A 12,772-nucleotide genomic window follows, 5' to 3' on the forward strand; every position below is an offset into this window, starting at 1 on the left:
AACAAAAGTTGTGCAAGACAGGTGACTGCACACAAAATGACTGTATAAAAAATTGGGGTGGTTTTATAAATTAAATTTTGTTGCGTAACTCATGTTCTCTCACCCACAAGAAATTCAGGTTGGTCTACTTTCCTCCCTATTGTTGTTAACCCTCTTTGCTGCAGACTGTATAAACATAACAGTACTCAAATTGCACTCAAAACATCTGAAATTACTTTTTATTAACCTTTATTCATTTTATTTGCTTTTATGCATTGTTTGCATTAATGGGTTTTTTATCTTTGTGCACAAATATTTTCTTCAGACACATGATTAAGTCAATACTGACTGGTCCATATCTGTTGCCAGGTGAGAAGATTTTTTATTGTAATAATTGTGATGTAAACTGTTTTCTCAGTCACTTTGGTACATTTCTCTAATCATCCTTAACATTTGTAAAATATTAGGCCTGACTGCCTTTATCAAAACAATTAGTATATTCATTATACATCGTATCAATACACTGATACATCTACATATGTATCAATGTCAACAGTACAGAGATAATCTTTCCTAAATGTGGGAGATTGATTGCAAGAGATTAGACTGGATTCCCCTGTACGCTTTCACTGTTATAACTAATTTATTAACAGACCATGTTATTGCAGTACAGAAAAGAAAATACTGTTTAACAGCACTGCATAGAACAAAGGGAAAGAAATAAAAAAGAGAAATGTAAACACAGAAAACATCCCTGAGGCAGAACTGTACATGCAGCGCTGTATGGAGGAATTACACAGTGCAGGCTTTCTGAACCTCCTGACCTGTGAGCTGTTCTAGAGAAATGGTTGAGCTAAAGCTTCATATATTTCCAAGATTCACCTGAGAGCAATTCATCAGCTAATGACACATTCACAGAAACGTGTAAAAAATATAGTTGACAGATTACAAAGAACTAATGCCTATATGTTATTGTCAGACAATCCAGCAGAGAACCAGTACAGTGTGTTTTCATTGACATGATGTAAACAACTGATAATGCAGGAAACAGCAGACAGTTGTACATAATCATTTGCATAAATTTGCAATAAAAAAGAGTATTTGCAAGTATTTGCTTAAAAAAGAGAGAGAAGCAGCTTTTATGATGTGCACAAGGGACAAGAAGATGTGGAAGTTTAAAAAGTATTTTTAGTCTAGTCTAGATCATACTTTTGTCAAGGTCAAGAGCACAGTTTTGATGTTTTAGAGTGACAAGATCTGGGTGAAATGCATTACTGCTATCCTAGTTTGCCAATTTTATTTTGGGAATTTCAGTTCTGTTCTGAGAAACATACCAAAGCAACTCAGAGTAACTGACAGGCCTCTTGAGTGCAGCAATGTCTTTGGTAAGCACTCTGGCTCCATCTTTGGTGCAGCTTAATAATGCACTCTGAAAGTCCATGTAAGACATTTTCAAACATGGCTGCCATGAAGAAAGTGCTGCTTGCTGCTGCTGTTGCTGCCTTTGCAGCTTTCATTGGATACCGCATAATGAAACTCAAGTAAGTATTTCATAGAGTAACTTTAGAGACCATACATGGAGATATAGTAGATGTGCAGTTGTACTTTTTCTATATGTTGACTGTTGTTTACTATGAAGATAAAGAACTGAGTGCAGGAATGGAAGAAGTCCTCCAAGTTTTTAAGTAAACAACCTTCTACAAGTAAAACATTACTAATAGCAGACTTTAAGTTTCTGTTATGTTGTCCTGTGAAGGCTCTGTCATGTTTTATTTTCTTTGCAGGGAAATGGTCCTTGCGTCTAGAGACATGCCTGTGAAACACCTCAGCTGCCAATATCTACAGAATATTGGTAGGTATTTTTTTAATGTAATGTCTGTGTCCTTAATTTTGGGATGAACAGAAATGTTTGAAAATGTTCTGTGACTGAAACATGTTTCTGGGACATGGGGCATGTCTGTGTCACGTGATCACACATGAGGAGTTTGAAGTCCACCTTACTGCCAGTAGGTCAAGGGTCAGCACTGCAGTAAGGGTGTGGTGGTAGAATTCAATAACTGAAATGTTTAGTCATTTTTGTTTTGTGCAGAATATGGAGCAGAGGATATCACAATACTAAAAGATGGACTGGCCTTCATGAGCACAGTATGTCAACATTTTAGCATAGTTGTATGAATCTTAATAACGACATCAATGCAGTTTCCTTAAATAATCCATAAAGTCAAATTGTGGTATAACAGTTTAAAACGAGAGTTATGATGTCCAGTTAGTTGACATAAATCAGCATCTGCAGCAACATCTAACATGCAGTGTCTCCAACTTCAGGGGTTGCACTATCCTGGATTGCCTTCATTCTCCGATGGACCAGGGAAAATGTACATTGTGGATCTGCTGCACCCAAAACCAACTCCAGTTGAATTGGAAATCAAAGGAGAGCTGGACCTCAGCTCTTTCAACCCACATGGCATCAGTGTTTACACCGATGAAGCAGGTAACATAAAAATCACCTGCAAAACAGAGAAACTGCATGAAACCATCACACTTGATTCATTTAATGAAAATGATTCATGATTGTTAAAACCTCTAAATCAAACATTAGACATCTTACATCCTTTCATAGGTTGTTGTGAATTTAATCAAATGCCTCTCATGTGCTTCTCCCTTTTGATTTCTATCTTTTTCTTGATAAAGTATCATTTTGAATAATTTGATAGCATAACAAAAAATGCAAGTTTAGCAAAATGTCTTATTTTTCAATCAAGCTGTTACACAAGTAATTTGACAAGTAAGATATAAAATAGGCTGAAGTGAATATACAGCATAATGATCTAAATCTCCTTTTTTAAATGAATGGTTGTAACTGTTGTGGTTTTCAAGTATTAAACAATTATGATCAATCAATAGCCAGTTCTTAGTGTATAAAAATTGACACTCGAAACACAAGTCTTTGTCCAAATGGTGCCAAAAAAGACTTCAGAACACAGAAAAAAACATAATGGCAAAAAGAAAAAATACAAGAGAAGTTCCAGTGCCTTCACATCAAAAGATGTTATGCACTATAGTTATGACCAGTGCTCATCTGATGCACAGCAAATAGACAGGAAGTTATTCTGTGGCGCTTGTTGTGTTCTGTTGAGGAACAATACAAGCAAAATGTAACATAATATGCTAAAATGCATTATGTATAATAAGTTAATTAGAGAGCACGGAACATTATGTGAAACCAGTAGTTACTGTACAACCACAAGTACCTAGAATTTGTTGACTCATGCAACAAAGTCCTGCAGTATAAAGTAATGCTGCCCTTTTGTGGTAAAGCAGATTGGTGAGCAAAACTGATGTGCTTACTAGTTTCTAATTTACTGGTGATGAGGTAACCAAACATACTTATATAGAATACAAAACAGATAAAAATAGATGTAGGAATACTGCGTTCATATATACAAGTTAGAATTTGGTTTCTTATTACTTACCAGACACATTACTTTAAAATGTTATATATGTTAATGCAATTTTGAGATTTAAATTTTAAAAAGTGGGCCATTGTAAAAACTTTTATTTCTGTTTTTTAAGCTCTTCTTGAGTAGTTTTTGACCATTGACTGATTTTTTTTTTAAATAAAAAAGCACAATAAGAAACCATTTTTTCTATAGTTAAGATCCTTAAGATTTTCATGAAATCAAACCAGATTTGTGCTATTATTAATGGTCTTCTGCGGTTCTGTATTTACTGATTATCTCTTTTAAAGTAGTTTTATTGGTCACAAAGGGTTAAAATAGTCTTCACACATACAGGGTATTTGAATCACAGGAATGCAGTATGCTTTCTTAGAATAGCCTCCTAATTCTCACCCAACGTTTCCTTGTTTCTGCTTTTACTGTGAAGCAGCTACAGGAAACGCAATGTGCATGTCTCATAGGTTAGCGCTGACCACAATCGTTCATCAAACAGGGGTCTACAAAAAGAAAAAAAACAAACCAAAACAGTCACTTTCTGGTAGTGTTAAACCACACTTGTTGTTGCCATAGTAACCACACAAGTCGCAAATTCAACCAGAACCGAAAACTTACAACTTTAACGGTGCTGTATGTAAGTCTGGAAAAAGATAGTCGATTGTTTGAGTCTCACTCCCAGGTTGTCATAAAGCGATGTTTTGGGTCGGTGGTTAAGTCCAATATCAACTCTGAGAATGAGACTCAACAATCAGCAGTTTTTCTCTAGAGTTACGTATAGCACCTTTAAGTAAAAAATGAAATTGCAATGGTGTGATAGTAGTACCAGAACAGAATTTTTGTCAATCAAGTCTAACCATGCTGTGAAGTCTGGAGAGAAATGTGCATTATTCTTATTTTTCTAAAGGTAGAAGAGGAGAATAATGACAACACAGAACTTATTGCTGTTTGTTTGCAGATGACTCTGTGTACCTGTTTGTTGTCAATCACCCTCAGCACAAAAGCCAGGTAGAGATTTTTCATTTTGTTCCGGACAACACACTTGTGCACCTAAAAACCATCACCCACCCCTTACTCCATAAGTAAGTACTGTATCATAACCCTTCACAGTATCACACATTTTACATTACACAGTTTCCATATGCTTTTAACTTCATTCATCGTGTCTTTCAGTGTAAATGACGTTGTTGCTGTCGGAGTAGAGAGCTTCTACGCCACACTTGATCACTCCTTTCAAAATGACGCACTCCATTTTTTGACTTTACTGCTGGGTCTCCCCTGGTGTGAGGTGGTGTACTACAGTCCACAGGAAGTGAGGGTGGCAGCCAGTGGCATTCTGTCTGCAAATGGCATTAATATATCACCAGATAAACGGTATTCTCGATTAATTTTAGCAGTCACTGCATATACCGAATGTATTTACACTGCAATATGTCCTTTGTAATGACTAAATAATAAAACAGGATTATTTTTTTTACAGGTATATTTATGTTGCAGATATCCCTGAACATGAGATTGAGGTTTATGAGAGAAAAGAAGGAGAACAATTAATGCATGTTAAGGTAATACAGTGTTTTCCTGTTTTCTACCTTCAACCAAAAAATTCAGTTCAATTCAATTCAATTAAGGAATTGTTTATTTTTTGGAAATACACATATTAGCTTTCTTATCAAAGGCTAGATGAGATGACCAGTTCTACTATGAAACTGAAGCCAGCAGCCAATTAGCTTAGCTTATCATAAAGACTGGAAACCCCTCAGTAAAACTTGAAATAGTTGTTTTTATTCTCCAGATACATACAGGTAAAAAAAAAACACTGGACATAAGATATGTTAGGGTGGCAGTAGCTCAGTCCATAGGGACTTGACTCGGAAATCGGAGGGTTTTCAGTTCAAGTCCCTGTCTGGATCAAGTATGGAACGTGGACTGGTAGAGGTGCCAGTTCACCTCCTGGGCACTGCAGAGGTGCCTTTGAGCAAGACACCAAGCACTGTTCATGGGGAGCCCCCTTACTCTGATGTCTTTAGTGCATGTATAGCTCCCGTTTGAGCATGCATGTGTGTTTCAGTTGAGAATATATATATATATATATATATATATATATATATATATATATACACACACACATATATGTATATATGTGTATATATATATATATCTATAGTGTTGATTAATGGGGTTTGGTGGTGCTAGTATGTGGGTTTTGTTACATTTGAACACAGCCAGGTGACCTGTTCCCTGTTTTTATGTTAAGCTATGTTAACCATAGCTTCATATTTAACATACAGATATGAGATCTCTTAATCAAACCCTACTCAAAAATGCAAATTAAGCATATTTTCCCAAACTGTTAAACTTTGTTTTTAACATCACCATTACCGTGTTGTTATTTTTGTTTGTTGTTGTTGTTGTTGTTGTTTTTGTTATTGTTGCTGCATAATCCTAAAATTACTATTCATATACGCTTAAGTCTAAACTTTCACTGTATGTATTGTTTCTTATCAGTCTGTAGCTGTTGGGTCACTCTGTGATAACATCGAGGTGGACCACAGGACAGGTGACTTATGGCTGGGTTGTCATCCAAATGGCATGAAATTATCTCCATATAACCCTGAAGATCCACCCGGCTCAGAGGTTAGTGGGTGTTTTTTTCTCTTCTTTTTTAATAGAATTTATATCAACATTGAGTCACAAACTGTTTGGGAATGTAACAAGGAGAGAGTCCAGGCAAGGGTATACTTGAAACATAATTTATTAAACTATAGCTTAACAGGAATGAACAATTGCGTATCAGCATTAACAACAATGTGAGTAATGCATAAAAATTTGGCGTGTGTGCTGTGGAGGTGTTAAAGGTGCAAAAGCAAAAGAAGATGCTGCAGGGTGGATGTCAGCTGTCGGAAGAGAGAGAGACAGAATGAACACATGCACTGCAGTCGAATAATATTTTTCTGCTTATGAGGGTTTCTAACAGACCTAAATGACCTGAATGTATCTAAGTGGCTGCTGTAGTTGCTGGTGGAATTGAATCTGAATGCAAAGTATAGTTGCTTTAGTACCTCCTTTCTTATGTCTTTTAGCAAAGGATAAACTCTGCCATCCTTTACCAAAGGAAAGGAGTTAATGCCATCCCACAATATGCCTATCTTGTATAAATTCAGCATTGTTTTTATACAGTCAAACTAATTGGGATTCATGTTAATAAATATGAGTTGATAGGAAGGTGAGGTTAAGCAACCTTTCTCAATGTGGCAACCATTTCATTTCACTTTTGTGTCTCTTATCCTACTGTTTATTCCATTTTTTGTCCAATTCCAACCTTAGTAATAAAGTAATATTTTCACCAGGTTATCCATGTTTATATAGTCTGAGTAAAATGATGTGGTAGGAATGCACAGAGCAAAGTCTATTTTCAGATCACTGTTTCACCACACGAGACCAACACCAACCATCCCCTAATTACGTAGCCAAGTGTAGGTGCAGTGGATTTCTCTTGGCACCATGATGTTCTTTTCCTATATCCTATTCACCACCAAGACTTACTGTATTTCCAATCCAAAAACTATAGGACGCATTTGACCACAAATATTTTATAGTATAAATGTTACCACTGTCCTGATGTGTCTCCAAGAAGAACGTCATCAGTGCACGGCGTGCTGGTTGTTTTGGTGACAGTGTGCTAATGCTCTGTAACTTACCCATTTGATGTCCTGTTGGATGATTTGTTGCATTACTGTCCCTCATTTTGCTCTATGGAAGGAGACAAGTTCAATTCTGCTGACAGCAAGATCTCCAGCTGCACTGACACAACTAACCTGAGTAGCAAGCATGCTACAGAACAGCTAGCAGAAGTGTGGACGCAATAAATGTGTGTCAGGTAGTAACGAAATCTGAACAGATGTGCTCAGTTGCAGGTGCATGATAGGCACTGGAGTAAACGCTGATGTGTCTTGGCTGTCCATTTGCTTTCAGATCAGTGAAATGCATACGAATACCTGGTCTAAACAGGCTTTAAGACCGTAAGGGTTATTTGAATTTGTCTGAGCATTTTATTGCTGTTTCCTTCAGGTCATCCGGATTAAGAACATACATTCAGAGCAGCCAGTGGTGAGCCTGGAGTACGCCGATGATGGCCACATGCTCATGGCCTCCACTGTAGCAGCTCCCTATGAGGGAAAGCTGCTGATTGGCACTGTGTTCCACAAAGCCCTGTATTGTGATCTGAAATAATCTGTGTGCTATGTATCAATGATCATTAAGAATAGAAATGTTTTAAGAAAAGATTTGAATGGATATGGGATGAAAAATAAATGAAATCCTGATTCACAGTTTGCAGTCATTTTACCTGATACACACACAGGCTCACTGTGTGAATGTTATCTTAAAGCAGGAAACTGTAAAACATTCATTTTGTTTTTGATTTTTGATACATAACAGTTTTATTATAATATTTTCATCTAGAACTCCTTGACACAACACAGCCTGACTATTTCCACAGTTTGGGGAAAGGTATTGGACATTTTAGATTTTTTTTTTTATCCTTTTTCATCTTTATCCATTAACAAATCTTCCTCTACAACCTTAGATATTGTAAACCTAGTTCCACCACCATCAGGATGTGGTACACTTTCCCTCTGCTCCTCCTTGTGCACCTCCTCCTGCTTGTCCTCAGCTTGCTCCTCCTGCACCTCCTGCTCCTCCTGCTCCTCCCCATCTTTGGTAGGTACACTGAAGATGATGCCAGTAGTCTCTGAATCAGATGCAGGTCTGTCCTTGTTCTCTTCATTGTCTATCTTCAAACATTCTGCAGGTTCAGTATCTTTGCTACATTCTTTGATTAGAGGATGCATCTTGTGTTCACCTTTGTGCACAACAGGCTCTGCGTTCACAAACACTTCGCTGATGCTGATCATGCGTCTGTGCTTTGGCGAGTGCTCCAGTGTCTTGATGTTCGTGGCCAAGATGTCGCTGCAGCTCTTTGAGCGATTTATGTTTTCTGTGGGTTTTCTGTTGCTTGCTGTGGTTCCGATCTCCTTGATGACAGTGCTGTAGTCGTCGTCCTTGTCTGATAGGAAGTTGAAAATGTCGATAACCGTCGGCCTTATTTCTGGGGTCAGCTTCTCGTCTACAGGCTGGTGTTCCTCATTGTAGAAGCGTCTGTGCCTGTGTCTTCTTTTCTTCAGCACCTTGTGAGCTTCTACTACCATGTGGACGTTCCAGCTGAAGAACAGAGACAGCCAGGCCAGGCCCATGTAGATCCACAACTCTGCAAACACTCTGTAGAGTCTGGGGTATTCCATGTTTGGATTTACACCTTAATTGAAATTTGATGCACCGGTGTTACATTTATAACAAAGGACTTGCCAAACAAAAAGTTCAGACCCATAAATAAGATCAGAGAACTATTAAAAGTATGGTTTAGATCTTTTGAAGTGGGGTTGTATGAGCTACTTATCCATGGTCAATATATTTCATAGATTAGCTGGAGGTCTGTATGCCCCCAGTTTGGAGAAGCAGGTGGAGTACCACCACAGAAGCTTAGCAATATACTGCTGTGAACAGGGCTGTCGGCAAAACACATATTAGCCACCTAAAAAAGTAACACCTAGTGAAATCAGAATCAGTTCAAGTGTATGGTGTATTTAGAATATTTTCACTGCTTAACTTTACCGTCAGACACTGAGTTCCTGTAAGGAAAAGAAGCTGTTACACCTCTCTCTTCATAGCCAGACTCCATTGAGAAAAACAGTGATTTAATGTCACTAAACACAAGAGGTGCTTGTCTACTGCTGCTTCCAGTAGTCAGTTTGTTTTCGTTATTGTGACTTTGGTGTTTTAAAGGGTTAATTCAGATTCACCAGTCACACAATGACACAAACTAACTGACTGATCGAGCAGTGGTAGACCAGCAGCTGCTGCGTTCAAGGAGCCAAAATTACTATTTTCCTCAAAGGAGTTTGGTGGCTTTGATGAGAGCATAGATTGGAAACTGAAGCCAATTTCTGGGCTCCCCGCTGGTAAGGGCTGTCTGACAGAAAGGTTAAGTGGTGAAAATACTCTCAGTATAGCGTACACTTAAATTGATAAAAAAAATTTTTTAACTGGGACTTTTTTAGGGGTCTAAAATACATTCTGCTGCTATCCCCATCCGCAGCCGTACATCGCTTAGCTTCCATGTCAGCACTCCTGCTACTATATGTAATCCACTGACTCTGGATAAGTAGCCCATACAGTCCCACTTAAAAAAAACGGAACTATGGCTTTAACTTTAAATGGAATGAGTTGCAATATGCAAAAAAATAGACATACCTGCCACATAATCTCCAAACCCAACTGTTGTGAGTGTAATGAAAGAGAAGTAGAGGCCTTCCAGGTAGCTCCATCCCTCCAGAGACATGAAAACTAATGGAGGGATCAACAGGTGCACGATCAGCCCCCATAACAGGAATAAGGCTGTACAGGTTAGCTGGACCTTTTTCTGACAAAAGGAAAAAAGAAACACATCTTAAGATAACAGAAAAATTACTTTGAGATGCCTTTTAATTCAGTCTTTACACAAATACTGATTCCAGCTTTCATTCAGATTCTTACCACTGAAACACCTTTACGGATCATAACCTGAGACAGACGTTTGGCCCGGTCTCCAAAGAATGAACCAAGCGTGCTTATCCATACCAGACACAGGGGGATCCCACACAGACCGTATAGGATGCAGAACACACGGCCACCTTTAGTCTTGGGAGCAACATTACCATAACCTGTAGATTGCATGATAAAGTATTAAGTCCCAACAATGAGAGATATAGGGAATAAAGTATTGTACTATTTGCTTACTTGTAGTTTATAAGTCATTGAAAATAGAGTACAAGGCCTGTATTGTCATAACGAAATTAAAATTGCTTCTTGCCTGTAGATGCATGACAGACAACCTCATTCGCTCAGTAAAACACGCAAAAGTGCAAATAGCATTGGTATACAATTAGATTGTAAAAAAGAATTTTAAAAAAATCTTATGGAAGAATAAGTTGTAATAAGTGGAAGAATACATTGCAATTATTGCAAAAGAAAAAAATAGCGGAAAATAGAAACGCTTTAACCCTTTATAGATGGGATATAAGGCAATAAGGATAACATTTGGATTGACGGATTTTAAAAGACTGATTTTTTTTTTTTAAACTGGCCTGAGTCTTCATTTTTTGGACAAACCTCACCAACATACAGTTTGATCACCTTCATAGAATTCATTTATAAAACCATTCATTACAAACAGATATTTACAACTGCAGAATTATTCTTGTTATTTAAGAAATATGTTTATTTTACTGCTGTGAACTGTCAAAATTGCAGTTATTGATGATAGTTATTCATTTATGAGTGTTGTGACTTTGCCCATTTCTAATAAATCTTAAAAAGGATTTCAAGAGCCAACAAAAGCTGTTTTTTGTTAATTATAGCCAATGTATAAAGCATTGACAAAATATTTACTTACGACAAAACAGTATTGACTTTTTTTGTCTTAACAAAACTGTTTCAAGAAGTGGCAAGCAGTGGACAAGGTACTCAATGCTTTTACTGCAGAAAAAGTAGCAATACAACTCAATAAAAATTGTCTGTTACAAGTAAAATATTTCACGTAGGACTAAGTAAAAGTACAAAAGTACTAACAGCAAAATGTACTTAAAGAATTAAAGTAAAAGTACTTGAATCAAAAGGTCCCTTTCATAGAGTTACATTATTATACATATCATGTCATAGAAACAGCTAATGCTTTACATCTAAGGAGAAGTTGACTGTTACAGCAGGAGGTGAAGCACATGTTAACTACTTTATATACTTTTGGATAGTATAATATACAGCACACTATTATATTTTACAAATTGATCATGTTTTGTTTGCAAAATCTTAGTCTGTAGCCCAAAGTAACTAGCATCTCAAGTATCGGATATATTAAGTAAAAAGTAAAATATTTCCCACTGAAATATATTGGAGTACAAAAATTGAAAACTCATGCAAAGCATAAAAAAATGTACTAAAACACTCCAAAATTGTTCAGTACATAGGCACTCCACTACTGATGGCTTACAAATAACTTTTGCGAATGAAATCGACCGACTAGATGTCATACAAACCTATAGTGGTGACAATAGTTGCAGCAAAGATGACAGAGTTGCCCCAGTCCCACGTGTTAAGGTGTTTTTCCCCAGTGATGGTCACACCTTGGCCCGCAGCCTCTGACACTATCTGGGCGAGCAAACACAATAAAGTCACAATAAAAACCCATTCACAAAGTACTGTCACTTCTGCCACTACCGTCCTTTTACAACAGCGATAACAATTTGAATCAAAACGTTTATTGTGGCCTATTTAAAAGAGCATCGTTACTCATACAGCCATAAAAGCGGACACACCTTGCGCAAATATTCAAATATTTGAGGTGGAGACATGCACCTTCATGCTCAGCACACCACCGTGTGTTGCATGAATGCTCAAAACTTTCCTGAGCGATAATAAACATAAACATTGCAACCAAATAACATTTTGTTGCTTTCTTGTCACCTGATCTTCTTCACCCAGATTGTGTTTGTTTATTCCTAACCAGGAAAAACAGGTTCTGGGGTGCCCTGACAGGCAAAGGCGACGAGCTTCCCTTTTACTATTTCATCATGTGTGCTCTAATACACCGTGGCTATAGAAATACAGTCAAAGAACGACTACCTGTAGTTTGTTTTACTTGTTAGCTTTCATCTAATAACTTTATGAGAGTTGGTGGCAGTTTTTTGGTACGTCACTCACCGCAAAGTTACTCACACAATGCGAATAGTTACCTTCCTTAGGATAAACAATCAATAAATGGTCTGAGAGTCGTGTTTTTAATTGACTGTCATACAATTAAAATTAGATTCATACCTGTATAATCTCATCCAGACTTTCTTTAGTTAAGCAGGTATATTTCTTTAAGACCTTTTCCTTCTGTAGGATATATTCCTCCTTGGCTGATATCCAGTTTGGCTCCTCGAGAATTTGGAAAATCGCGGCCCCGATCGACAAGTAGAAAATAATACATGACGTTAAAAACGGACCCTTATCAGCCATATTAAAGTCATAACTTCAGTAAATGCGTCGCCGAGTATAATAGCTCTTATTCCCTCTGAGGTCTGACGTTATCCTACCCGCTCTGCTTTCTTCCTGGTCAAATATAATGGGGGAGCATTACGTTGCTCTCAGTGAGGAGTGACACTATCTCAGCTCTATTGTTTACATAGATCAGTTCAATCAACTTTATGTATAAATTATGTTGTTATTAACTTTTTGAGAATAACTTTCAAAAATTCAAAAAACGC

At 37.3% G+C, this 12,772-nt stretch overlaps 2 protein-coding genes across 3 annotated transcripts; one reads left to right on the plus strand and one right to left on the minus strand.

The window, feature by feature from the left end:
* Window positions 1-4: 4 nt before the first annotated feature.
* LOC121946211 (serum paraoxonase/arylesterase 2-like) lies at window positions 5-7,759 on the plus strand. 2 transcript variants are annotated; one of them, XM_042490695.2, is made up of 9 exons: window positions 5-1,520; window positions 1,764-1,831; window positions 2,069-2,124; window positions 2,305-2,470; window positions 4,390-4,513; window positions 4,605-4,805; window positions 4,912-4,993; window positions 5,937-6,065; window positions 7,500-7,759. In XM_042490695.2, exons 1-9 carry the CDS (start codon window positions 1,402-1,404, stop codon window positions 7,659-7,661), a joined length of 1,107 nt encoding a protein of 368 aa, XP_042346629.2. In that variant the 5' UTR covers window positions 5-1,401; the 3' UTR covers window positions 7,662-7,759. The 2 variants fall into 2 exon arrangements, with proteins under 2 accessions (XP_042346629.2, XP_042346630.1); XM_042490696.2 differs by lacking the exon at window positions 5-1,520 and adding an exon at window positions 1,624-1,664.
* On the minus strand, window positions 6,166-12,729 carry kcnk5b (potassium channel, subfamily K, member 5b). The gene is made up of 5 exons (XM_042490694.2): window positions 12,339-12,729; window positions 11,561-11,672; window positions 10,023-10,189; window positions 9,741-9,909; window positions 6,166-8,745 (listed from the first exon to the last, which is right to left on the minus strand). Exons 1-5 carry the CDS (start codon window positions 12,522-12,524, stop codon window positions 7,967-7,969), a joined length of 1,413 nt encoding a protein of 470 aa, XP_042346628.1. The 5' UTR covers window positions 12,525-12,729; the 3' UTR covers window positions 6,166-7,966.
* Between the last annotated feature and the right edge of the window lie 43 nt (window positions 12,730-12,772).

This window comes from Plectropomus leopardus, chromosome 11 (genome assembly GCF_026936395.1).
Source record: "Plectropomus leopardus strain MGB_pleo_1.0 chromosome 11, ASM2693639v1, whole genome shotgun sequence".
NCBI classification, from domain to species: Eukaryota; Metazoa; Chordata; class Actinopteri; order Perciformes; family Serranidae; genus Plectropomus; species Plectropomus leopardus.